Here is a 27,422-nt window from a genome sequence, read left to right as displayed (position 1 = left end):
AAGAAAAGCCCTCATTAATGCATCGCTCGAGCGGGACAGTTAGAGCAACAAGTCGCCAAGGGCGAACAGGAGCAACGCGTTCTGCTTAATTGCTCCGGAGGACGCTCACTGAGGCGAGAGGTGAGCGGCAGGGACCAAGCGCCGCGACCGCTCCCCCAGGTGCACGGGGCCGCGGTGCGGGTTCCGCTCCGCCCCCACCTGCCCCACCCCGCCCGGCAGCCCGTGGGGGCGGGCGGAGCGCTCGGAGCCGATGGGGCAGAGCGGAGCCGCGGTGCCCATAGGGCCGGCTGCGGGGTGCAGGGCCGCCGCTGCCCCTCCCCGCGGCCCCGCGCCCATCATGGCTGCGCGCTCCCCTCTCTTCCTCCTGCTGCTGTTGCTTCTGCTGGGCGGCTGCGGGGCCGACCTGCTCCCCGAGCCGCCGAGCCCCGAGCTGCAGCCGGAGCCCCTGCCCGAGTCGGCTCTGCAGAAGCCCACCGTGCTGCTGGCCGTCATCGCCCGCAACGCGGCCGGCGCACTGCCGCACTTCCTCGGCTGCGTGGAGCGGCTGCGCTACCCCAAGAGCAGGATCGCGCTGTGGTAAGGGGCAGCGGGGCCGGAGCGAAACCGGGGGGGGGGAGGCACCCGCTGGGAGCCGGGAAGGGGCGGCATTGAGAGCCGTGCCTGAATGAGAGACGTGGCACTGAGGGATGCGGTCAGTGGGGGTGGGCTTAGGGGGTCTTCTCCGGCTATAATGATTCTGTGCGAGCAGATGCTGCACACCTGTGTTGGAGCAAGGTGTGCTCGCACAGTGTTTGAGGTGCAGCAGGAGCTGTAGGCATGGACCTGTTGGCCAGAGCAGAGCCTGGCATGCTTTTCACTATAAAAGTGCAGAATAAAGGCTTGTTCTTACTTTCTTTGGTTCCTTCAAGTCCTGCAGAGCACTGATTACCTCTGCGACTTGTATTCCTTGCATTATACCTAATCCACTTACCATCTCTGCAGTGCACAAACGTTTGTGAGGATCGTTTATGACATCGCGACCCAAGATAACTTAGAAATATGCCATAACAAAAGTTCCTATAACAAGCAGGGTGGTACTCTTAAGAGGACTGTGAGCTGACCCAAGGCGTGGATAGCCTGGAAAAACTTGTGCTGAAAATGGCAAGCTTTTCAAAACAAGAATGCCCAAATGTCACAGCAGTTGGAAAGGCACTGCAGCCCCCGGGAGCTGCACTGGAGAGCAGCACCTGCAGAGGTAGCCAGTTCTTCAATGGGTTTGGGGACACTGGGACACAAAGAAGCCCTTGAGAGGGGACCCACATGCTGTCTGTTAGGTTTCTTGAGAAGAGATGGAAAATAGAGTAGGTTGGAAAAGACCCCTGAGATCACCAGGCTCTGTAGCTGAGTGAGTGCTTTCAGTGGCTGAATTTCAGGCTGTCCCTGTGCTGTGGTCTGAGTGGCAGTGGAGTGGTGGCTGACGCGTTCCTTTGCTGCCACTTGTGTTATGCTTAAAAGCTTCTTGAGTAAGCCAGCATTCAGAAGTACCCAAATGTAGGTCTTTGGAATGCAGATTAGAAACACGTATCATCTCTTTAACTTCCATCTGGGCTCTGTGTTGCTTGAGGGCTGAAATTCAGTGGTGGATTCCTCAGATTTCTAGAGTGGAAGTTTTGAGTGGCAGCAAAGATAGGTCAGGAGACAAGGAATTAGCTTGAAGCAGACGTGGAATTTTCTGTCAGGATGTGCCAGTCCTCGTTAGCCTGGTCCCTAACAAGCTGTACCCCAGGCAGCCTTGTACTCCATTCTTCCCCTTGGTCCTAATGCCTTCTTGTGTGGTGGAGCAGCCTGAGAAGGACTTGCTGGCTGTGTATACCCTAATGAATTTAGCAGGCTGCTTGGTCAGAGGCCAGCTGGCATGCTGTGACCAGGGTCCTTGCAGTTAAACACTTCCTTCCTTTCCCCTCCAGGAATCGGGAGGCCTGCTGGGAATGGGTTCTTGCCTGCATTAACCTTAGCCACCTTTGTCCTGGCAGTGGCCAGGCAGCCCCAGGGTCACACTAATGCCACGGTGGTGGGAACTGCTTGGGCTTTGTCCTGAGGATGACCACTGGGGTTTGTTGTGGGCTCAGCTCTCCATCAGATGTCTGTGGACAAGCCTACACGGTGTTTGGATCAACAATGTGTAGCATTGTGAGAAACAAGCTAGTGCCCACTGAGCAAAGCAAGGCTGTGTTTCATCTGGGGGTGTTCTCATGTGTGGGTGCTTGGTGTGTTGGGGAGAAGTGCTCTTGCACTGAGGTTAGGAGAGAGCTGCTAAGGGTTAGAAAGGTGTCGTTCTGTCTCGGACAAGAATGGCACAATAAGTCACGCAGTGGATGTGCCCCAACCCTCATCTAGGTGGTTTGTGATCGCCTTTTCTTGTTCTGAACAATTGTAGAGATGGGTTTATTTCTTTGAGAGAGATCCACTCAATTATAGGCTGTGGATGCTCCATCCCTGGAGGTGCTCAGGACCGGGTTGGATGGGGCCCTGGGCAGCCTGGTCTAGTGCCAGATCCGGAGGCTGGTGGCCCTGCCTGTGGCAGAGGGTTGGAACTTGATGGTCCTTGGGGTCTCTTCCAACCCAAGCCTTTCTATGGTAGGTGAGCTCTGGCTTTTGGATATGCTGTGTTCGCTTCTGATGGTGTGGCACGGTCACGTCTGTCTTCACAGCCAGTGTCACTCGGGAGGGAGTGCTGAGGCTGCATCCTGCTGGCTCTGATGGCACACTAACGTGGAGTGGGATGGGATTTGTGCAGCCTTGGAGCTGTGAGTCTGGTGACTAATGTGTTGTGCAACATCCTGCGCTGATCTCTCTTCCAAAGACCTCACGCTCAAGTAAGAACATCAGGAGGAAGTCTAGGGGTAAAATACTTGACTTCCTAGGTGGTGAAAATGGGAAGAAAGGCCGGGTAACCTACACAAGAGTTTTGACTTGGTTAGGACCAGAGGCAGTATTCCTAATTGACACTTCTTGATTTTTCTTCCTTACTGAGGTCACTTTTACGCTTCAGCGCTGTAAATATGCGTAAGAAATGGAAAATCAGGGATGGCTAAAGGGATGATCCCATCCCAGTATCCGCAGTAACGTCGTCCTTTGGGTCTGCCTCCCTCATCCAAGTCTTGGCAAACTTCTGAGATGACATAATGAAATCTTCCACCAGAAGCATTCAGTGGGAAGCTGAAATTATGGCTGTGCCTTGCTGAGGTCTGTGCAGCAAGGCTTGAACTGCTCTGCTGCAGCTGAACGCTTCACTGTGGAGAAACAGTGAAGTTAAGCATCTGCTGTGAGGTGGCAGCCATTGCTCTTCTTCTGTTTTCCTGCAGTGCTCTTAAATTGCCAGATCTGATGCCTCTTTTGTTGTGATTGCACCTCACATCTTGCATTAGGGTGTACGGAACAAAATGTGAATATTAGGGTCTTTCATAATGAGCACTCGAGGAGTGATCAGACCACAAAAACGTGTGAGCACATTACAAAACTAGTTAATGTTCCATGTCATGGGGCGTTTTAAATTGCTTTGTGTAATGCTGTATGTTTCCTGTCTTCAAAAACGCATCCATTTATTTAGACTGCTGCCATCTGAGCTGGCTGTACCTCTGCTTCTTAGGGAATGGTGTGATGGGTGCCTTGTGATGCCACTTCTGTCTGTGGGGGAGAGATGCCAGTTACACAGCATAGGACAGTCTGCTGTTGTTATTTCTTATTAAAAGCTTTGGGATGCTTTCAGATATCAAGGAGAACGAATTTTTGTGATTTATTTGATATTTATTAAGTACAAAGGAGTGAGAAGACCTCAGAGAGTTCTCTGATATGTTCCTGCCCAGGATCCTGTGCTGTCCCTGCCTTTTATGTTAAGCTGGCCCCAAAATTTCCTGGGGCTGGGTTTCCTCAGTGAGGCTGTCGGGGTTCTGAAGTCCATCTGAGTGCCTCGCTGCTCTGTTTAGGAACCTCCCTTGTGCAACTTAAAGCCATCCCCTCTCATCCTATTGCTTTTACCTGGGAGAAGAGGCTGAACCCCCCTCGCTGCAACGTGCATGATGAAGAGTGTTGGGTCAGGTCTAGGAGGCACGGCTGGAGCCTGCCCTTGTGAAGGGAAGGAAGCCTGGTGATAATGGGGGTGCTGTGGGAGCGAATTAGGGGGCACAGTACCCTGCCGGGCTGTCTGCAGCTTGCACGCTGAGCTGCAGGTTGAAGGGCATTCTTCATCTTTTACGTAAAGCACCACAACACCTGCAGCTGTTTATCTGAGTCCTCTGGGGCTGAAAGTCTTCATGCATGGGGTCAGGATGCTCTAAAAATAGAGCAGCAGTACACATGGTGTGCAGAACACAGGGAGCTGCCCGCTGCTGCGGGGCACCCCGAGAGGCCGTGTGTCTGTGGGGTAGGGATGGGGCTGTGATGAGCACAGGGGGCTGCGAGGGTCAGCACTGGGGTGTCCTTCCTTGGGGTGACATCTCAGGCTTCGTGTTATTCCAACCTATTGAAGTGTGTTTCATTTCCTTTATTTTAATGAAGCATAGCTTAGGCTGACGACATTTTTAGCTTCATCTTCAAAGGTGGATTAGAGCTAATGGGGCCCACATGCATCAAAATATCAGGCTGGAGAAAGAAATAATAAAGGGAGGATAAACTAATGGCTTAACGTTGTATCACAGGCTGAGTAAGGAGGGCTTGAGCTGTGCTGGTGCAGTTCCTTTGAAGGGTGATCATCTATCTGAGGCAAACAAAGAGCTGTGAGTAGGAAATAAGGGAAACAAGGGAAATAAGGTGTTATTCAGGGATGGCATTCAGTTTTTTACATGGTTAATGCATCTTCCCCACTTCCTAACTTGTAACTGGGAAAACAGGATAAAAAAATCAGAACGTTTTGGGGATTGTAGTATGTTTTGCCAAATTCTGTCTGTGTTCTTTTCCAGGGACGCTTCAGATGAAGGCGTCAGTTTCAGTGCTGCCCTTCTTGTCCTTGTGTTAGGACATGTGGAAATGAACTGGTTGCTCACTGTGAACTTCTCGTTGCCTGTATGTGCTGGTAGGAATAGCACATGTCTTCCTAAGCAAAAGCAGATCCTAACGTGGGCCAGAAAATGCATTAAACTTGAGACTGTCCCACCTGCTCCCTACTAGGGCTTAGGAGGATCTACATTCATGCTGAAGCAGAAAGTAGGGGAGCCCGTGTAAAGCAAAATGCTGCAGCTGGGTTCACATAAGCTCTTTCACATCAGTGTTGAAAGGCTTCGGCTCCAGCAGGGATTGTTTTTTCTCTAAGGCGGAGAAATGAGATTTTTATTTATGCATATTTTTCAGCCGGGCTGCAGGCTCCCCCTTTCATCCTGAAAGGATTGTTTGCTTATTTTTCCTCTTTGATCCCACTGCAGGGCGATGCGTGGCTCTGCTCCGGCCCGACTTGTGCCCGCTGGCAGACGAGGTGGTGTGAGCCACAGCAGGTGGCTGACTGCTGGTGGCACAGCAGCTGCTCCCAAACGAGATAACAGCACTGTGCCCTTGGGAGCAGACCAGGAATTCAGAGCCGTGGCTTCTGTTGTTTCCTTAGCACTTTCAGACATTCGTGTCCTTAGAAGGTACTTAGGAAAACTGGAGGAAAAGGCTGTTTTCCAGCACTCGTGCTTTGATCTGCTAATTATGACATGGAAGTTGAACGTGTAGCTCTGCCAAATGCAGACACTGATTTTTTTGTTTCTCTTGTTTGTTGGTTTGAAGCCTTGAATTACTCCCCAGAAGGCTTTAGCCAAATGAACCTTAGCACCCATAGTGGGACTGATGGCTGTGCTGTGCTGTTGGTCAGGAGCCTCATGGCAGGGCCCTGAGACGAGGTCAGCTCAGGAACTTGGGTTTTAGGGAAGCAGAAGGAGCAGCGAGAAGTTCTTTCTTTGTTCCTCTAGTTGCTCTAAAAGTCAAAGAGGAACATGAAATGCAAAGTTCTGCTGATCTTACTGATGCAGCAGCAGGGCTCTTCTCCCTCTCTCAATTATCACCACTCAGTTTATGGAGGGATGCTGGGATGTTATGCCATTTCTGCCTCAAAAAAATAAACCAATGTGTCCACTTGAGATTACAAATTGTGTTTTCTTTTGTTTTCAGCTGTTTGCTGAAGAGCTGAGGAGCACAGGTGCGGGGTGCTGACCTCAGCTGCACTGGGTCTGGCTGTAGCAGTGAGCTGTTTCCCTGATGAATGCTGGAGTGTGGTCCTTGGCTGCCTCCTGCCGCTGTCTGCCAGCAGGGAAGTGACATTTTGGGGGAGTTACATCTCCCAGCTGTAGCTCTGTGAGAGAAGATAAATAAATGCTGCAGCAGAAACACAGCCCCTGGAGGGGCACGCTTGGGGCACGGGCTGGCGTGGTGAGCTGGCTGTGTCCCAGGAGTGTATTCTCACTGCTGCCCCAGGTGTGAGACCCCAGGGCCCTAGGCTTTTGCTGTACATACCCTACTCAGGAGAGTTTCAGCTCTGAGATGAGTATTAATGCTATGAACTCCCCTTGAGGTTCAGTGAAGGATGTGTTCGCTCTCAAGAATTCTTCTGAAATGATTAGTTCTGTTCACGTGGTCTGACACCATAACGTACGAAGGCAACGACAGAAATGCTGTGGAGGGAAGCAAAAGACACAGCAGTTTTGTGCCTTTGAATAGCTGGAGCCCTGGAGTCCCCTGGAGATGGGGGGCCAGGGTGGGAGCGGCACAGCTGGAGCCAAGGCTGGGTGGAGGTGCATTCTGTTTGGACAAGGGACGTCTGTAGCACAGCTGGAATGGCTTGGAGGTTTGCTGTCAGGTTTTGAAATCTGAGTATTCCGGGACCTGTGTTACTGATGGGTTACACAGGCCTGAAGAGTTGGGAGGAGCTGTCAAGTGAGGGGCTGAGAGCCCCTAGCTCCCAGGCCCCATTGCTCGAGAGCTCACAATGGTATGGAGAGGCCAGGGCTTGGTATAGGTTTAGGCCTGATGTTCTCTTCACAAAAGCAAAAGGAGCTTCTGTGGGCTTGAAATGAGTCCTAGCAGCTGCTGGGCAGAGGCACCGTGGCACAAAGCAGTTTCTGGATGCTACCAGTGGGCTCCACATGGCATGTGCTTCTTCAGCAGAAGGCCGTGGATGGATGAAGCTGCTGTTTGGTTGTCATAGGTGACTGGCTTATGGATGAGCCTACCCAGGCTGTTCTAAATAGGTTAGTGGAGAATAATAACTGCTTTTGGGTCTTCTGCCTCTTCAAATATTTCTTTCTTTCCTCCAGCGCTGGCTTTTTGAGCCATTGGTTACACTTATTTTTCAGAACATTAATCTTGACACGAGTACTGCGTATGTGACTGGAATATAAAAATATCACTGCTTTTAAACATTTTTCTCTTCATTTATTACTTTTCGAACGCAAATCAGGATTTAAGTATAAATTACCATTTCAGGCCACGGAGTGGGCTCGTGTTACACATTTAATGACTCTGAGCATACACACTCCCTCTTCTTTCCCTCCCCCCATCCTTATTTCTCACACAAACAAGTCAGTTGTTGCTTCCACAAAGTCTTGTCAATGAGTTGTTATTTCAGACTGGTGAGCTCATAGCTGTCTGCTGGCAGAACTCTGCTCTGACTTCTTCACACAAACTAAGGCTGCTGCCAGGATTTTCTGCCTCATACCTGAGCCTTGAAGGAGGCTCACAGGGAGTGAGAATCAGACTGCTATCAGTGGGGTTCTAGTACCAGCATCACATCTGTCTTTTTGAACCAGTTGGTACGTTTGGAAAAGAGCTCTGGGCTCCCAATCCCACCCCACTGTGTCCACTGTCCCTCGGTGCCACATCTCATAGTTCTGTTATACCTCCTGGGGGGAGCCCTGTTCCAATGTATTGCCACCTGTTCTGAGAGGAAATGGTCCCAGCATCCTAAATATATGGATACAGGTGTGTTCAGAGTTGGGCCAGCACTAAGTGAAGCAACAATTTCTTTTTGATGAATTGCAGTGCATACTGCTACGGGAGCAGATAGGTCTAGGTCACAAGTGATAGCAAGCATAAATTCCGTGTAGCTTGGAGGAGGCTTGCTGAGGGAAAACATGCTTCAAATCTTTCTCAGTTTCTTTTTCCCTCTCCAACGGAGTGGGAACTCAAAGGGAAAGGAGTTCAGTGTTGCTCGTGGTGCTGCTGCAGGGTGCGTGGCCAAGCAGCTAACAGTGCTTAGCTCTGGGGCAGGCTGCTGATAAAGGAAAACATTTGGTCCTAACAGCTTTTGGGCATCTAGCTGTGAGACCATAGAGCACAAAGACCCACGCTGCAGCTTTTTCTGCTCTGGAAGATGTATTTCTTCTAGATCTACTGAACCAAGGCAGATATATTTCCTCTAGGTCTCCTGAACTGACAGCAGAGATGGAGCTACAGAGCGCTGCTAGCTCTGGCATGGAAGTTAGGAACGTATTTGGGAGAGACCAAATAGGGAGCCAAAAAAACTGAGATGTCAGATCTCATATCAGGTTACACAGTCTGAATAAGTCAGTGGAACGCTTTAACAGCCGTCTGCCAGGTCTCTGCTCTCTGCGTCGGGTAACCACTGGAGCGTGAGAAACGAGGGCTGCAATGGAGAACGTCCTTGGTGATGTGAGCGCTCACCCCGTTACCTGCCCCTTGATCCTGCAGGCAGCAGCTGGGCGAGGTGCTGGCAGGTGCTTATGAAAAACCAGATCGATGTTTCTGCTGGGACACAATTTGTCGCTCAGTTTTTCCATGGAGAAACGCTCCGCTTGGCTCTGTTTCACTGATTGCAGAAATCCCTCTAGTGGTCACCAGCTGGTGTGCAGAGGGCACGATGCATCACGTGCTGAAATAGTGACAGCAAGTAGTTTTTTGCCCATGGCATACAGTAGGGTGAATATCTATTGCATACCCTGGACTGCAACTTGTGAGAAACTTCGTAACTTCAGCAAAGAAAAGCAAAAGGAGGAGTTAGACTTCAGTTTGTAGTTCTCCTTAGGTATTGCATCGCCATATAGAACCCATAGTCTCCAAAGGCACCCTCTTACTTTGCATGAAGTGGTTACTTCTTTTATTAACTGATGAAGCAGTTGTTGCCTGCCGTTCTGCATTGGCTCCACATGCAGTTTATCACTGACCAAGGCAGGGATTGGGATGTCAGTTTCCTACATGCTCCCCTGGTGAAATGTGGACTTACTGAAGCTCTGCTGCTTTCTTTCATCCTGGCCCCAGCAATGCCTTGTGATCCGCTCGTCAGGTGTTTGACAAATCTAGATTTCTGGTGTTTGAAGTGGCCTCACAGCCCCAGGGAACTTCAATTCCTTTATTTACATCCCTGCAATGAAGTGTATAAGTTATTCTCAAACTGTAGTCAGGATTAAGGCTTAATGAGTTGAAATAAATGGGGCGTGCGTGTTCTTCTGCACTTGCACTTACCACATTTGCTTGGCTGTCCTGGAGAGCACACAGAGGGCAGATCCACAGTGAGAATGGCAGAGCTTTGTGTAGCGTCATGGCACTGAGATGTTGTCAGTGGGCACGGTGGTGATGGGTTGGTGGTTGGACTGGATGATCTTAGTGGTCTTTTCCAGCCTTAATGATTCTGTGGAAGCAATCTCATGGCTTGTTTATATCCTGCTTAGCAATCCCGATTCATTAGCTGGTAATGAGAAAGGCACAGCTTTTCTGATGTTACTCTGCATCCCTTTTAATGTGCAAATTGGGGAAATGCTGAGAACTTGGTTTGTGTCTTTCTGCATTCTTTATTAAGCTAGCCATCGGAGTACCTCTGGTTTTCCATCAGTTTGAGAGCAGTCACTCTTTTTACCAGATGAAATATGTTCTGACTCAGAAGCACAGTATGTGTGTTTGCAGAGCAGTAGCCACGTGTCATGCATGTGTGCCTGGGCCTCCTTCATAGGAGAGGCCCTGTGGATTCCTGCACGTGTGAGCAAAATAAGAGCTGACAAATGAAAGAGATTCGACCTCAGAAGTTTTAGCTACCCTGGAGTACTTGGAATTCTGAAGTGATTTGCTTGTACATTGCTGTTACTTGATGAGGTTGTTGGTTACACTGCATTAATTCAGTGGAGCTGCTCTTAGACTTCATCCACTTGTTTCTTAAGTGTGTGCAAAGTATGTCTGATCCTGGAGATGTGTTAGATTATTTTTCGGTAGTACAAGTGTTTCACTGCTTTAAGAAGTAAACCCAGAACTGCAGCTCTTTTTCTGTAATGAAGGCACCCAAGCAGAAAGGGAGGCTTTGCCTTTGAGCCTCAGAGCTTCCTGAAAGCTGCATGGAGGAGAAGTTGCTCCAGAGATTGCTGTGGCTGCAGATGTACCAAAGTGTGACAAATGCTCTGTGAATGTGTTAAGTAAACAGCCCTGCAGCAGCGGGACGTTTGTAGTTTATTTCAGCATATATCCTGGAAGGGAGGGTAGGCTTGGTTCATCATTCCCAGCCTGACACCCACTCCTGTGACCTGTGAAAATCCATTAATCTCTTTGCTTTTGTTTCCCTCTCTGCAAAACAGCCACAGAGCTGTGAGTGCAGCGTGTGCGGAGGCCTTTGCCGTTGGTTTTGGGCCCTCTGTGATGCTGGATTTCCTGGGACACCTCCAGGATGGGGACACCCAACCATCTCGGTGAGAAAGCTCTAAAATCTGTCTCAGAGAAATTGGAACTGATAGGTTGACTACTTCATGTTTACAACGGGAAGGTAGGTTGGTTGGTTTCCGTATTCAGAAGCCTCTCAGAACAGGAAGTGCCACCTTTCCAGCTGTGTCTTCATCTGAAATGTGACAGATGAAATTACAGGTGGCATCCAGCAAAACTCTTCCACATGCCCAGGCTGATTATTTTTTTTCTGCTTGGCTGTGGTAGTTGTTTTCTGAATCTCTTCCTTAATTATATATACAAGGTCGTTAGCCATTTGCCAGCAAGTATGACATAATCCATTTATTTTGAAGCCCTGCACTGTTCCACGCAGTTCAGAGCAGCTCAGCTTCCCTGGTGTAACTGGCTACTTAAGAAAGGTTAGGCCAAAATTAAGAAGTTTCAAGTTCCCTGCTGGCTTCAGCAGACTGTAAGCCTAAAATAACTTAGTCATGACTACAAGCTCAGTGTTGGTGAAACCAGAAGTTGGCAAAGCCTGTGCCTCATGAAACCTGCCCCGATGAGATGATAATGAAACCCACCGTGCTTTCATTTGCTGAGAGTTTGCAGTGTGATCTCACCAGGTGCTGCAGATGTTCAACGTCTGTTCACAGGGAGGAGGGGTGATTTGGTTCTGCTGGTGTTAGAGGAGCAAACTGTTGGTCCTGGCTCCTGCCTGTAGGAGATGTGCATGGCTGGGTGGTGCTAGGGACTAGCTTGGGTACAGGTGATGAACAGGAGGGTCTGTTCACCATCTGAGAGATGAGCACTGAGGGAAAATCAGATCCTTAGTGTCAGACGTGTCTTCAGTGCCCTGCTGAGCTATGTGGCAGAGATCTGAGCCTCCCGGAGTCAGCAAAGTGCCTGGAAGCAGGGACTGGATGAAGCCCCTGCAGCAAAGAGGAAAGCTCTCTGTCTTACCATGCGGAGACTAATGAGTTGGAGCTGTGTTGGATGTCTGATTTATTTTTAGTCTCCTTGCACTGCCTTTACTGTATGCTCCTTTGCTATGCTCACACAGTCTAGAGGCAGCACTCGTGCCTTGCTGTGAAGACAGGTTGCCCTGGCCTGTACCCCTCAGCTGCTCTCATTTCCTCCCCATCTGGCAGGCAGCTGCCCAGGGGCAGCGTGTGCTCCATGGCCATCCTCTGAGCTGTGTTTTCAGCCTCTTCCAGCAGTAAAGCTCATGCAGACACCTTGGATACCTTTGCAGGGAGCAGCCAAGAAATTGATTTCTGTCTTTATTCCTCTGCACTAAATCTAGGGTTTTTTATTCCCTGCGCTTGCCTTGTTTTCAGCCAGCAGTTCCCTGCCCTCCCAGGAAAGCAGGAGTGTTTGCCATGTGCCCATGCCAGCATTAATCTGGGTGTCTGGCACTAAGAATAGGCTTGTGGTGGTGGTGTCAGAAGTTTGGAGTTTCTATGCACACAGATTTCTATTGCTGCATGCTTAGGTTGTATCAGGGACCTCATTACAAAGCTGCAGATGTGGGCAGTGATTGTGATGTGTGTATTGATGTTGGCACCTCCAGAGTGAGCAAAAGGGAAATGGTGCTCTGCAGGCTGAAGGCAAACCCAGCACGCTTCTCCTGTGGGAATGTAGGCCCCTGCTTAGCAGGCCTAGACTTCCATGTGCTTGATGTGCTTTTCTCTTGAGTTACCTTTTACAAACACATAAGAACTAATTTCCAGGTGTGTACTGACTACTGCTGCTCTGCAGCCATCCTGAAGTTGAGTTCCTTTGAAAGCATCCTGCTGGCTTTGGCTGTTCCTGTTTTTTAAGTCTGTTACCTGGTGCAGTGCACCCACGTACATCAGACTGATCTGCTCTAAGCATCAGGAAGGGTTTTCCCTTCCTGCCTTGGCTCAAGTTTGTCTTTTTATTCTGTATCATCCAATCCTCGTGGACAGAGCATTGGAGTGGAAAGAAATCCACGTGCACAACCGATGGGAGAAAACTGATCTTAATGTAAGTGCTGGAATGCTTGTGCAAAGCAAGCTCTGCGTCAGGATCCAGGCCTTAAACTTGGCAAAAATGTGTGGTGTTCCTTGAGGAAACCCTTCCAGGAGATGGAACAGGCTGCAGAGCAGCTTTTCCATTCAGCTCTGCAGGTTTAGTACGTTTCCCAGAAGGGAAGGTTTCCTGCTGAGCTTTCTTTGACACATCTCTCTGCACCTGAGTACGTGGGCAGGCAGTGGCTTGTTACAGGTGAGCTCTGCAGGGCTTGTTTTCCCACTGACAGTGCTACTCAGCCTGCAGCAACAGCCGAGGATTTCCTGGGCCTGCTGCAGAGGCACAGGGTCTGGCTGGTGCTGCAGCTGCTGAGCTGACTTCACATGCTGTGCTAGGGAGGCATTTGGTGTTGCCTCATCTCCAGAGGGCTTTAGTTGAAAGACCAATAGCTGCTCAGCTGCAGAGCAGGCTTGTTTTATTGAAACCAGGCTGGAAGATGACTGGATGTCAGGGGACAGTGTGTCAGTCCAGGAGCATCAGGGACTCTCGTTATCAAGTTTTCCTGCTGGCTCTTCCCTTTGTTGCTGCTGGGATGTGTTTCTTGCCCTCCAACTGACTGTAGGTCTGTGTGGTAGAGAGCCTGCAGGGTGCTGAGTGTGCTAAGGGCACGTGCTGCACTGCACAGCTCCCTTTGCACCAGCAGCTGGGTTGCATTGTGCTTATATCTGCAGGAGAAAGTCTGAGTTGAAAACAAATGCAGGCCTAAGACATTCTGATGCATAGAAGTGACTTGCCTTCATTACTTATACTCCACACTGGGAGGGAACGTACTCCAGGGCCTCCATGTCTTTCTTGCAATGAGTGGCCCAGAACACAGCACTCAGTGCACAGCCCACCAGTACATGGGGGTCAAACTCATGCATGAGCTCCCTGCTATCCCTGGATCTCTTATCCAAGCATTAAGTTTCATCTTGGAGGACACTGTTACTAGCAGCATCGCATTCTTCCGTGGTCTTGTTCTGGTTTGAGATGCAAATCGCCGTGCTCCTGTTTTACATTTACCATGGCCACAAAGAAAGTTGGCTGGAGACCTTTGAGAACAAAGTCTCTATTGCTGCATTTGGGCAAAGTTTTCACATGAAAGGGTCGCTCATTATGTCCCTAAACCGCCTGCCATTTCCAGTTCACAGAGCAGATTCTCAGCTGGTGAAGTCTGAATTTGTCTCTGCTCCAGGATTAGCTTTGTGCTTTTCTTATTGCTGCTCTAATTCCTCCTAATTAGTAGCCTGAAATAGAATATTCCATTTGTTTTTCTGTTTTCTTGCATTGTTCAGTGTGGGCTGACAAAAGCAAATAACTAAAATACTTTTTATATTTTCAGCTACAAAAAGTAAACCACTGCATGGGATGAGTTGGGTCTGCCTCTCCATCCTGCACTGGGCATCTGGGGGTCCCTGAGCCGAGGCTTCGTGCTGGAGTGCCAGCTGCAGGAGCCTGGCACAGAGGTGGAGAGCTTGTGTCCCTGTTCTGGGGGCTCTTGGTAACGTGGTATGAGCCTTCTTAGAGGCCAGCCACAGCCCTGATCCTGTGCGTAGGGAACTCCCTGGGCTTTTTTTTATGGCAGTTGTTCCCTTGAAGCCAATTTCTGCTTGGAAATATACTTGCAAGGCCAGGTGCAGTGTGTTTTTGTACGTTTGAAAGCTCTGCCTGCACTGGGGCAGTGATGAGAACTTGAGCAAGACAAAGAGGGGCCTTGGGATGGAAGGGCAGAGCCTCCTTTGCACCGGAGTGCAGATTTCCCTACTAAGGAAGCTGGGGAACCACGAGGCGTGGAGTTTTGGCTGTCTGGTGCAGCTACAATCAGCCCTGCTCTGATGGCTTTTCTGGGAAGATGCTGGTTCCTCTCTTGCCTCTCCTAGAGGCTGCTGCATGTGCCTGCCGGGCTGAAGCAGGAATCTGGCACAGCCTTGTGCTCATAGCAGCAGCCTGAGGGCTTGAGGCAGTGCTGCTGCATCCCACAGCTGTCATTAGCTGTGCTTCAGAGGTCGTTCTCCAGGAACTTCATCTCCTCTTTCTGTATATGCTGAACTGTCTCCCCTCCCTGCTGTTGCATTGCTCTGGGTTGGAAGCCAGGAACATCTGGGAGATTTCTTGGGTAGCACACGAAGAACAGAAGACCCTGGAGCGTTTTTATAGGTACGTTTATGTTCATCTGTGAGTCGTTCCCTTGCTTAGGTTTGGAAGATGGCTAGATGTTGTTAGATTGCTGCTGCTGGCAGTGAGATCTATTATCCATGAGCTGCTGAAGAGCAAGGAGAATGAGTTAGAGAAGAGACGTTTGTTGCATTCCTGCACTGTGAGGTCCTCTTGTACGGCTGCCCAGGCCGGGAGCTGTGCTGCTCCTGTGCCTCCACACTGCTGCTGGGGCTCCCACCACCCCTGCTGGGAGCTGGCAGCCTTGGGACCTGGCTGATGTGGGAAAAACCACCAGACCCACTAACAAAGCAACAGCATCGAAATCCCAATCTGAGAAACAAGCTACTCCCCAAAGCCTGTCCCGAATTAAGGAAAACCCCAGAGCAGATGGTGAGCTGCTGCAAAGCCAGAGGAATCTGACACAGTTCCACTTCTAGCAGCTTGATGAAATGCTTCAGCAGCTCCTTGAATGCGAGTCTGAACATTCAGACCTTACTAACAAAGTGTTGTGAGCGTAGCTGTACAAAGTATGTGGTGGCAAGAAAAGCCGACATCTGTTTGACCCCTGAGCTGGCTTGGTGGGCCCCACCACGTGTTGTCGCCTGATCCCATAGATACCTGTGGGACTTGAGGTGTCCTTCCCAGGTCAGCGGCTGCAGGGCACAGCTGATGGTCAGCCATGCAGAAACGAAGTCTGCAGAGCAGCACAGCATTTCCCAGCCCTGTAGGATCCATGCCTTCTCTCTCAGCTATGCTGTTCCCTTCTCGAGGTAATTTGTCCCTGGCTCTGGGTGTAAGCTGCCACTTCGGTGGTTTTGGTGTTTTGGAATTGGTTTTCTATGTCTGGCAGCATTCAGGCAGGGAGAGGTGACTCGCCTGTTACTTTATTTTCCTCTTGTTTTGGGAAATCCAAGTTGAAGTTTGTGTTTGACTCGCATCAGGACTCTGCTGCGGATCTAGTTTTTTCAGTTATTTATGGCAGGGTTGAACTCATGGCCAGAATAAGCACAGCTGCCAGTCGGGGAGGGTGCTGGGGGTGTGCTGCTCAGCCCACCCCAAGCTGCAGGGGTGGCTGGGGATGGTGGTGGGCTCTGGCTGCAGACCCTAGCAGCTCAGGGGGACTGGCATTGGCTTTCTTCATCAGCACAGACCGTTCTGCTGTATTACTGTACACTGCAGTTTGGGAAGGACCCCGTACCCTCCCATCCTATAGCCCTGAGAGCATGGCTGAGGAAAAGGATCCCTCTTAAAGCTTCAGCCCAGCACCTCCAGTCTTAGCTCTGCTCTTAAGACCTTGGTCATGAAGTATTTGCTGCTGTTTGCTGATGGAGACAGTTGGTCATGTTCAGTTCAGTAGGAAAATTACTGCAGGTCTCTGGCCGTGGGGTTTCCCACAAATGGTGCTGCAATGTGACCTGGGCTGCTGAGCAGCCAGAGGCACACAGCATTGGGTTTGTCCTGTAGTACTTTTCCTATAGCGTTGGTGAAGGGTAAAAATAAAAATGAAATAAAAAAAAATCTCCTCTGACCCAATGGCTGAGGTGTAAATAACCTGGAAATAGCTGGGGAGGGCAGGCTGGGGTGCGAAGGAATGAAAAAAGGTGATTCTTTTTTCATTTTTCTTCTTTCTTTCTGGGATGAAAAACAAAAAAAGAGAACTGTCAGAGCCCAAATTAACTCCTCTTGCAAACACGGAGCGTGGAGATGTTGTTGGGTTAAGAATACACGTGGTCAGTGAAGGGCAGTTTGCCTTGTGCTGCTGCTCACGTGTTACTTAATTAAAGCAGTGGGTGCTCAGTGTCACGTTTACTTTTCCACTCTATGGAGCTTGAGTTTTTGGGAGGGGGTTACCTTGCTCAGCATGGACAATGAGGACTTGTGTCTGTGCTGAGTGCTGCTAAAAGCCAGGGTAAATACTGGAGTGGTTGTAGCCGTGCCGACGTAAGCCCCTATATGGACACTCAGACTCAAACTTCTTTTTAATTAAACTTCTATTAATTGGAAGTGGGCTTAGATCTGTCTGGAAAAAGCTGCCATGCTGCTGGCGTTGGAGTGTTCATCTGGAGGCCTGTTCTGCTTTTATTACTCTTCTCTTGTTCTGCAAAGTGTGCCAGGAGATGGATTTTTTTTCTCTTTCATTCCACCAGTCTTTCCTGGTTAAGTCATACGGGCTTTGGGTTGTAAAATCAGCAGGAGACGGATCCAGATATCAAACAGTGCAGCCAGCAGGAACCAGAGGTGGGTGTCCCTCTGTGCTCTGCACTGATGGCTGCACCTCAGTGCTGTGATCACTTCTGGGCCCCTCACTGCAAGGAAGACATGGAGGAGTGTGTCCAGAGAGGGGCACAGAGCTGTGCGGGGTCTGGATATTGAATATCAGGAGAAGCTTCTTCTCCAAAGGAGCAGTGAGGCACTGGCACAGACTGCCAATGTTGGGATAGCCATCCCAGGAGGTGTTGGAGAGCCGTGGAGGTGTGGCACTGAGGGACGTGGTTAGGTGGCATGGTCGGATGGGTTGGGGTTGGACTTGGGGATCATAGGGGTCTTTTCCAACCTTAATGTTGCACGATGTAGTGCCAAAGTCATCGATATATCCTATACCTGTTTAGAGAAATCTAGTTTTGAAATCTCGTACAGCAATTAATAGCTGCAGGCAGAGTGTGTTGGCATTGAATTTAGTTGTCTGCAAGAAATTCATCATGGAGAAACCCTTTGCAGTGATGCAGACTGGGAAGCAAGGTCTGGTCTGTGAGCTGAGCCAGGAGGCTGGGGAAGGGCTGCTTCTTTTCTAGGCAGCTGGTAGGCCACAACTGCAGTCCCATGTCTGGCTCTTAGCCTACTTTGACACGAGGAAGATGTGATCGAGCCGTGGCAGACAGCCATGAGGATGGTGAGGAGTGTCTCAACCCTTCCTGACTGTCTTTACCCACTGAAAGGATGGGTGAAGATCATCTAGTCCAACTGTCCTCCTACCAGCAGTACTGCCCACTGACCGTGTCCCTAAGAACCACATCTACACATTTCTTGTATACTTCCAGGGATGCTCTTGTGGACTTGTTGGGAGAGCCTGCTCAGTGGGACCAGCCTGGCCGTGGCAAAGAGCACGGTGTAAGCTGGGCTGCAGCCTTCTCCAGGATGGCCCCTGTTGTCTGTGCTGGGTTTGGGTGATGCCTGGCAGTGGTGTGGTCCTGCTGTGTGGTAGGAGGCTCCAGGGATGGCCATGAACAAAAAGCCATTTTCACAGTTCTCTGTGGTATTTGAGGAATGTTGGAGCTGCAGCGTAGGAGGGAGGTGGAACAAGACCAATGAAATGTGCATGGCTGAGGAAGGTCCAAGCGATGGCAGTGAAATGGGGTTTGGGTGGGTGACCTGAAATCTGTGCAATTCACAGAGCAAGTCTGGCTTCATCTGCTCCTCTCGGCAGAGTCTAGCTATAAACATCCGTGCCATCTAGGTTTGATGTGGGCTCTGGTGAGGTGCTTGGTGAAAAGCAAATCCCAACGTCACGTCTGATGCCAGCCTTGCTCTACCACGCAGCGCAAGAGCAGATAACAGGAGCAAGAAACCAACATCCGTTTGCTTGCTGCTTTCCTTATTTATTGTTTTAACAAACAGGAATCAGCATTCAGCAAACAAACTTCTTGTCCCTGAGTGACTGTGTCCTTCTGCGGATTCTGTGTTAAATTTAATCCAGAGTTTATACTCTCAAAGGAGTAGAAAGGGAGTGACATTTCTCAGTGGAGCTTCCAGAGCTGTGGCTACAGGATGTGCCCTTCCGTGGGGGGGGTGCTTTGCCTTCTGGCCAGGAGCAGTTAGCAGCCCTGCAGCTTAAGGGGATGTGCTGTGGGATGGGCTGCAGCTGTGCGAGCAGCTGGACTGAGGTCCTGCTCCCAGGGCAGTGTGTGCTGGAGGGGAGCAGCTGGGAAGAGCACCAGCTTGCTGTCATGCAACCCAAAGGCTGTGTCACAAGGCTCTGGGCATAGGAGGGGACCTTTAAAGGGCTGAACAGGGACACCTACAGCTCAGTCAGAAATAGGCTCTGCCTCAGCAACCCGTGTACCAGCTGGGAAATGCGAAGGAGCTGGGGCCCAACCTCCCTGGCGCTGCCCTGAGCCAGGCAGGCAGATACTGCTCCTCGTGCCTAAGCCTTGTATGAACTCTTGGTGCTCTTACTTTCCAGGGTGGCCACTGACCACAATGCAGATAACACCACCGCGATCCTCAGGGAGTGGCTGAGGAACGTGCAGAACCTCTACCACGATGTGGAGTGGCGGCCGATGGAGGACCCGCAGTGAGTGCTGGTGGAAGCAGAGGCTCCCTAAGTGTTTTCCAGGAGATGAGTTCAGTCTCCAAGCATTAAAACACGCACGTGGCCCTTCTTTATGTGTGAGGGCATAGAGCAAACACAGCCCTTTCCCATCGCTTCTACCAGAGCTCTGTCCCTGGTGACATCTGCTGGTGCTGTTTCAGAGCCACAAATCCCATTGCCTTGCACAGGGATCTGTCTCAAAATTTCCTTCACCCCTGTTAGGAAGGTTTTGGCCTTTGGACCTGATGCTGCAGATGCCCTGAGCCCTGATAGGATCCTTGTGTTGTGCATGTGGCCCCTTAGCTGGCAGGCAGCACTGTGCTCTACACGTGCTAGCACAAAACTTGGAAGCATTACCCCTCAGGGTCACTCTTCCACTCTTTTTTATTGCTGTCCCAAGTAGCGTGATGTGACTTCAGTGCTGTTTTCTTTGCGAAGAAGGCAGCAAGAGGACTTTTTTTGACTGCTTTCTCTGCTAGGTCCTACCCAGAAGAAATGGGACCAAAGCATTGGCCGAGCTCCCGATTCACCCATGTGATGAAGCTCCGGCAGGCTGCCCTGCGTGCTGCGAGGGAGAAGTGGTCAGACTACATCCTGGTAAGGAAAACCTTGCCTTTCTCACCACCCTGAGCTGGAGTAACTATGCAGTCAGAGGGAGAGCTCTGCATCCTTCCCTGTCTCTGTCACGGGGGCAGCCACCTCTGGCCTTCCCTACAGCAGATGTGTCCTGCAGTGACACCAAAAACCCACCAGCTTGGTGGTTTTTTGCCAGTGCCTCACACTTCTAGCCGTCATCCTTGGCAAGCATCAGGGGAAGCGTACAGCTTCATCTAATACCAAACTTATTCTCCTCTTCCTTCTCCAGTTTCTCGATACGGATAATTTACTGACCAACCCGGAAACACTGAACCTGCTGATAGCAGAAAACAAGACGTTGGTGGCACCAATGCTGGAGTCTCGCTTTCTGTATTCCAACTTCTGGTGTGGCATCACCCCCCAGGCAAGTGGTAGGGTGACTGCAAGCTGAGGCTTCCTCACTTGGAAACTTTAAGGGAGCTGTGCTGGAACTGAGGGATGCTGCTCCTCAGCAGAAGGCTGAGGGAGTGCTACCTCCCCACAATGTCTTTCCATCCTCTAAAAATCACAGCTTGATCTATTCGGGTATAAATAGCAGGAAAAAGTCCTGAACTTCCCAAATTCTTGGGAGTTTCACGTAGAGATAAGATGATTGTGAGTGGCATTGTTTATTCTGTGAGCTTTTTGTTGTGGTTCTGAGTTGGAAATGATAACTTCATGGTGAAGGCATTTTGCTGTAGGTTCTTAAGGTTGACTGCTGAGGCAGCCAGGTTTTCCACTGATGTAAATCAGCATTTCTTCACGCACTGAAGTGGATTGCTGCCTGCATGCACCAGTCTCAGCCCTGGCTCTGGTAGTCCTTCTCCAATAGGAAGTTTCCACTGACACCAGTGTTAGCTGCAAAAGGAAGAAGGGGAAAAAACCCAGCAGCAAATGCGCCTTGCAGACTGGGGAGGAAAAAGCTGCTCTTTTGGCTGCTGCTGTATGAGGCTGTGCTCGTGGTCTCCATGCTGCTATGAGCCTTGCTCTCCCTGGGGATGGGGATGGCTGGGACGTGGCCTCTGGCACTGAGCAGCAGCACAGTGAGCCTGGCCCCAGGCAGCTGACATTTAGCAGTGGGAAACTGACTCAGTGCTAACAAGTCAGAGTCCTTGGTTACATGTGATTTACAGCCAGTGAAGAGCCCCGAAACCATGTAGTGAGTGGCTGGAGGAGCAGAGAGGGGCCTCCAGCATCTGTTACCTGTGGGTGCTCTCCCATCCCTGCTAGAGGCTGAGTGCCTTAACCCTTCATGCATGCAGCAAGGCCTCTGCTGCTGCTCAGACTGGATGTGTAGAAGATGTCTGCTCCTCACAGCGTGCTCAGGTGGAGTGTGGATAGGGCACCAGGGATCCTGGGTGTGTGTACACGCAGGTGCACTGTAGCACACTACAACAGGGTGTGGTGGCCGTGCAGGGATTTGCTGGGCTGCTGCTGTCACAGTGCTCCTGGAGCATCCATCGGAGGGCTGGCTTCCACTGCACTGACTCACCATTTCTGTAAAGCCCAGAACCTGCTCTGGATTCAGCTCTGAGCTGTGTTCAGATGTCTGACTGGGAACCGACCCACCTCTGCTGGGAGGGCAGAGGGTGAGAGCTTTTACTGGGGAACCTCTTGTAAGGAGCAGCCTACTCGTTGTGTTTGCAGGGCTATTACAGAAGGACCCTGGATTACCCCTTGATCCGGGAATGGAAGAGGACGGGCTGTTTTGCTGTCCCCATGATCCATTCCACGTTCCTCATTGACCTGAGGAAGGAGGCCTCCACCAAGCTGATGTTCTACCCACCCCACCAGGACTACACCTGGAGCTTTGATGACATCATGGTCTTTGCCTTCTCCAGTCGCCAAGCAGGTACGTCTGCAGCCTTTGCTGGGCAGGATTCACTGGTTTTGCTGTTAACACAGATCTGGTGAGTGAGTCCCCCCTCCCCATTTTGAGGTAGCTTTGCTATTTTAAAGTAGCCTTCATCCCAGAGGGAACAGAGATGTTGGCATGAGTGTACTCAGATTAACAAAGTTTAAGCCAGCAGAAGATGAGAGCAGAGATTGGTGAGCCAGATAAGATGAGCTGATTAGATCAGTGCCAAATCAATTAGTGACAGCAGGTAGGATGCTTTTTATTCTGCTGTTCACCTTAACTGTAGCTGACAACTGGATGTGTTTTGGCAAGCACTGCAGCCAGCAGTGTGCTTAGAGAGCTTCAGGAGGTGGAAATGTGGGGGTCATTAGTGCAGGCAGTTGTGCCCTGCTAAGAATACCAGGGAGTGGGAGGACTGGCACATGAAAGCAGCAGCTCCCCAGGTAGTGTCTGTATGCTTTTCCTTTCTTCTCTAGGTGGAGAGGAGTGGTTGTACTCATTTCATTAAGTACAAGAGGAAGGGGAAAAAAAAGTGAAGGCAGAAAATGCAGATAACTCCAGTTTTGCTTTTGCTTTTAAATCTGCTTGGCCAGTCGAGCAGTGGTTAGTTAACAAAGGCTTACCAGAGCTCAGTGAAAACAGCAAGTACTTCCCCTTTTCTTCCTCGGATGTTGTTTTTGTCCGTGTTGCCTGATCACAGAACCATTCAGATTGGAAAGGACCTCTCAGGTCCAACGCCAGCTCACCCCCACTGTGCCCAATGACCACGTCCCCCAGTGCCACATCCCCATGGGTCTGGAACCCCCCCCAGGGACAGTGACCCCCCCACTCCCTGGGCAGCCTGTGCCAGTCCCTAGACATGGCATTTCTGAGATGTTTATCAGCCATTTTCCTCAACATTCTTTGCTGACACAGGTGTAAATGTCTCAAATGTATTTTGCAGGCAAAGTGAACAGAGGTAGGAAGAGTTCTGGCTGCAAAGCCTCAGCTGAATCCTTTGCAGAGGCAGTGGCAGGGCCTGTAGCTGTCTGATAACGTGAGCTTTGCTGCTTTTCACTGAAGGCCCGTTCTGGCCTCTGCTGCAGGATTGCTTTTATACTTGGAAGGCAAAGGCTGAAAAAGACCCTTTCTCTGGTGTCAGTCTGTCCTAGAGAAAACTTGGCCGTGGTTAAAAACCCCTGCTGCTAAGGAGTCAATAGATATTGGTTTCATAGGAGAGGCTGGATTCTGCCAGCCAACAAAACAGGAGATGACACAGTGATGCTCACGGGATCATAGCGTGTACTGATGGAAGTGGAAGGCCGCAGGGATCACTGAGCTGCACGCAGCACCACCCAACCCCAGCCCCTCTACCTGAGAGCAGAGCCCAGGTCACCAACAGAGCAGTGAAATCTGCCAACAAAAAACCCAGCTCTCATTTCTATTTTTTTTGTTTTCCTGTGATCTTTAGGAATTCAGATGTTCATCTGCAACCGTGAGCACTATGGTTTCCTTCCCATGCCCCTGAAGTCGCACCAGACGCTGCAAGAAGAGACAGAGAACTTTGTGCACACACTGATCGAGGCTATGAGTAAGTGGCTGCACCCCAGTGTGCTGGAGCACCCAGTGGGTGTTTGCAGACACCTGCCAACCATCCAGCTCCTCCCTGGGCTGGGCACAATCTGCATCCTGGTGCGTCCTCACTCTGTTTTGACGCTCAGGTTTTCCAGTTTTCGCAGCTGATGCTTGGGATCTGTCCTCTCTTCCAGTTGATCGTCCTCCCATTGAGCCCTCCCAGTACGTCTCTGTTCCTTCGAAGCACCCTGACAAGATGGGATTTGATGAAGTAAGGAACTTATTTTGCTGTCGTTGCCTTCCCATCCACTGCATGCTCCTTGTGGCTGAGCTTCCAGATGTTTTCCTTGGAGTACAACGTGTTTTTACATCATTAGTCGCTCATCTTTGGACTCAAACTTTATGCAAGGAGAAAGTGGCAGCCCTTACTAGGGAGAAGTTGTGCTGGTCAGGTCTGTGAGCTCTTGGTGCTCTGTTCACTGGTCCCTGTGCTTCGTAACAAAAAATGGTCTTTTGTTAAACCTCTCCCGCTCTTGAGTGGCAGGAGGGAACGATTTCTTCAGTTTTGTTGCTTGTTCTGCTACATCTGTTTACATAGCTCGCATAGGGAAGCGGGGCCCAGCTTGGCTGTGTGTCTGAGTGTCTGTGTTTGCAGCACAGCTGGTGTAGGTTTTTTCCACGTTGCCCTTTGTGGCTGCACTGTATTTATCCAGTTTATTATTTTTGCATTTGTACTGAGCTGGAATTCGATCTGGAACTGGGATGAGGTTTTGCTCCACAGCATACAAAGCTGCACTTGTATGTGTATTCCCAGGGCTGAAAAATATTCCCCCCCCCCCCCCGTAGTTTACCTACAAGCAAGGGCTTCAGCCCTCCACCAAGGAGTCTGTGTCCTCCAGGCTCAGGCTGAGCCCTGCCCAGACATCTCTGCTCTGGGTCTTGGCTATCTGCTCTGCCAAGGGGAGCAGTGGAATTTCGAGGCCTGAGGTGGCAGCAAAAATCCTCTCTTTACAGTGTCCTTGTGCCTGGCTGGTGGCCCTGCTGGCAATCCTAAATGTGGGCAGCTGCATCTTAGTGGAGAGACATGCGGGTCAGCTGGAGCTGACCATTGTACCCTGTGTTTAATAAGAACCAAAGCATCCTATGTCTTTATACAACACAGGCTTGGCCTCTTTGCAGCTGTATTCATCCTGGAAAAGCAACGTCCCCCTGTTCTGTACAAACTGGTTTTAGACAAAGAACAAAACCTCTCACCTTCCCCCTCAAAACCAGCCCCAGTCTGGGGACAAATTCCCAAGTCTGGAACGAAAGTACACCTGCTGTTTTAATGAGTTTTACTCTTCCTGTGGAACTGCTGGGGGAAAAAAAAGAGAGGTGCAGGGCTCCCAGTCCTTCCTCCCCAGCTGGGAGGATGATATCTTTCTCTTCAACCCAGATTTTCATGATCAATCTGAAGCGCCGGAAGGACAGGCGGGACCGGATGCTGCGGACGCTCTACGAACAGGAGATTGCAGTCAAGATCGTGGAGGCTGTGGATGGAAAGTGAGTTCACTGCAGCCCCCCCGTACCTGGGGGGAGGTTATAAGCAGGAGGACTGGCTTTGTACACAGATTGCAAGAGGAGAAGGGGGAATGGCTTCAGATTAAAAGAGGGGAGAATTAGGTCAGTGTAAGGGGGAATTTCTTAGAGGCAGTGAGGTGCTGGCACTGCTGCCCAGAGCTGTATGTGCCCCAGACTGAGGATGGGGCCCTGGGCAGCCCGAGTTGGGGAAAGGCTTTGGGGGTTCCCTCCAGCCCACAGCGTTCTGTGATTCTGGAAGCCATCAGCAAAAGCATTTGAGTGCAGTTACCTCCTGGCAAGATCTTCCATCTAGGTGCTATGAAACTTCTGTGCTACAGTGTTAGCGTGGTGTTGCCCTTTCCCTGTGTGTCCTGCTGTATGGTGTGTATGGCATTTTCAAAACCAGAAATAAAAGCACATGTTTTAGAGCTGGAAGCTGCACAGATTCCTGGGGAAGTGAGGAACCCGTATGGATCTAATAGCCTTCGAGTGCTGGGTATCCATCGGTTCCCCAGCATTTCCCATTGTGCCTCTGTGCCTAGCTTAAGACATGACTGTTCCACAGTGATGACACACACTCTGTTTCTCAGAGCACTGAACACAAGTCAGCTCAAAGCTCTCAGCATCGACATGCTGCCGGGATACCGGGACCCCTACTCCTCCCGGCCGCTGACCAGGGGAGAGATCGGCTGCTTCCTCAGCCACTACTACATCTGGAAGGAGGTAAGAGGTTGGTGGCTGCTCTTCCTGTCGGCTCTTGCAATGTGGAGCTGAACTGAGGATCTGGGGCCAGTCCTGCCTGCAGGGCCTGGGAGCCACTGCCTGCCAGGTCAGGCTGCTCCCCAGCGATCCCAGGGTGCCCTGGGGGGGTCACTGATCTGTGCCCTCGTGTTGCAGGTGGTGAACAGAGGACTGGAGAAGACGCTTGTTATTGAGGACGACGTGCGCTTTGAACACCAGTTTAAGAGGAAGCTGATGAAGCTGATGGATGACATAGAACAAGCTCAGCTAGACTGGGAGCTTATGTAAGTGGCTGGCCCCAGGCAGCTGGAGCTGCTGGGCACACAGAGGGGAACAGCACGCTGTGCCATGGCAGGGGTGCAGCTTAATGCCACACAGCAGTAAGGTAGCAGACTTCAGTGGGCTCTTCCCACTGGGAGAGACTGGAGTGGTACCCTCTGTGGGCAGTGCTGGTTGGTCCCAGCCATGTCAGGGATGCTGCTGTGGCAGAGGAGCTGGCACTGCCCGGTCCTGGGGTTGCACTGTGGCACTCAGTGCCCTTACAGAGCCTTTCACAGCTGTGCCAGTGCTGGGTTATGGTGTGGCTGTCTGGGAATGCTGCAGGACAGCAGTCTGTGAGCAGGGATTGCTTGTTGGATCGACTCTCTGCCCTGTCCTGGTAGAAATGAGCAGCTGTGTGGTCTTCACTGCTGCAGATTCGCTTCAGCTCACGTTTTTTTATGGTCTCTTCACCCCCTTCAGCTACATTGGTCGGAAAAGGATGCAGGTGCAGCAGCCTGAGAAAGCAGTTCCCAATGTCATGAACCTGGTGGAAGCTGATTACTCATATTGGACCCTGGGGTACGCAATCTCTTTCCAAGGGGCTCAGAAGCTAATTGGGGCAGAGCCTTTCAGCAAGATGCTGCCTGTGGATGAGTTTCTGCCAGTCATGTACAACAAGCACCCTGTGTAAGTAGGACACCTCTGTGGCTCGGGTTGACGTCTGCTGGGACTTGCTGAATGGTCTTAAAGTGGACGTCATCGATGCGTCTCACTTCTGCAGCCTGGCTGACCGGTTTTCTCTCCCTTTAGAGCAAAGTACATGGAGTATTACGAGTCCAGAGACCTGAAGGCCTTTTCAGCAGAACCCTTGCTCGTTTACCCCACCCACTACACAGGGCAGCCAGGCTACCTCAGTGACACAGAAACCTCCACCATCTGGGACAACGAGACCGTGTCCACGGACTGGGACAGGACGCACTCGTGGAAGTCACGGCAGCAGGGCCGGATCCACAGCGAGGCGCAGAACAAGGGCGCGCTGCCGCCCCAGTCCTCCCTCAACGCGCCGTCCTCCAGGGACGAGCTATGACTGCCCGCCTCCCCCGGGCTCTCTTGACAGCCAAACCTGCCTCACGCTTTGGCTTTTCACTTCTGGGAGTTGTAGGGCAGCTGTCTCCAGGGCCTCCGTCCTGCTGTGTGGGGTTGGGATCCAGTTGGGGTATAGCTCACCTGGCTTCTTCTCTGGGACCGAGGGGAAACGGAGGAGGAAAAAGGTGTTCCAGACAGGCAGAGCTCTGAACAAAAGCCTTTGCTTTTGTAAAGAATTCCTTGAATGACGTCTTTCTACAGTACCTTGTGTAGAATACTGTATTTATGAAAATTAATATATAGGGGTGTACCAGTGTTCGTACCTTCCCGGATAGCTGTAAGTGGAATGCTGTGTAGCTGTTCCTCCTCGTAGGGCTGCAGGCTTTTATAACCCTGTCCGTGGGAGAACCTGCAGGAAGCGTTTGTGTTAGGAGGCTTTGTCCTGCAGAGGGGGATCCCTGTCACTACCAGAATGGTTTCCAGAAATCCTGCATGCACTGGAGCAGTGCTCTGAGTGTGGTGCCTTCTCCTCTGTCACACTTCTGCAGAAAAGCTTCCCCTCTAAATGTCACGGCTGCCCAGGTCCTATTCAGATGGGCTGCTGGGCCAGAACCTGCAGAGCAGTGGCTTCCACTTGTATTTCCC

General features: G+C 50.8%; 1 protein-coding gene across 2 annotated transcripts; it reads left to right on the top strand.

Annotated features, from left to right (window-relative positions):
* The first annotated feature begins 322 nt into the window (after positions 1 to 322).
* COLGALT2 (collagen beta(1-O)galactosyltransferase 2) lies at positions 323 to 27,163 on the top strand. 2 transcript variants are annotated; one of them, XM_065745196.1, is made up of 12 exons: positions 345 to 576; positions 18,974 to 19,084; positions 19,582 to 19,699; positions 19,968 to 20,102; positions 21,365 to 21,569; positions 23,026 to 23,145; positions 23,324 to 23,400; positions 24,565 to 24,671; positions 25,280 to 25,412; positions 25,587 to 25,714; positions 26,172 to 26,378; positions 26,502 to 27,163. In XM_065745196.1, the coding sequence occupies exons 2-12, from the start codon at positions 19,071 to 19,073 to the stop codon at positions 26,776 to 26,778; spliced, it is 1,521 nt and encodes a 506-aa protein (XP_065601268.1). In that variant the 5' UTR covers positions 345 to 576; positions 18,974 to 19,070; the 3' UTR covers positions 26,779 to 27,163. The 2 variants fall into 2 exon arrangements, with proteins under 2 accessions (XP_065601273.1, XP_065601268.1); XM_065745201.1 differs by lacking the exon at positions 26,502 to 27,163 and having other exon boundaries at positions 323 to 576; positions 26,172 to 26,382.
* Positions 27,164 to 27,422: the final 259 nt, after the last annotated feature.

This window comes from Cyrtonyx montezumae, unplaced genomic scaffold, assembly GCF_038088225.1.
Source record: "Cyrtonyx montezumae isolate F1298 unplaced genomic scaffold, pur_monq_1.0 scaffold_1, whole genome shotgun sequence".
NCBI lineage: Eukaryota > Metazoa > Chordata > Aves > Galliformes > Odontophoridae > Cyrtonyx > Cyrtonyx montezumae.
Note: the sequence above shows the minus strand (reverse complement) of the source record. Positions and strands in the feature narration are given on the sequence as shown.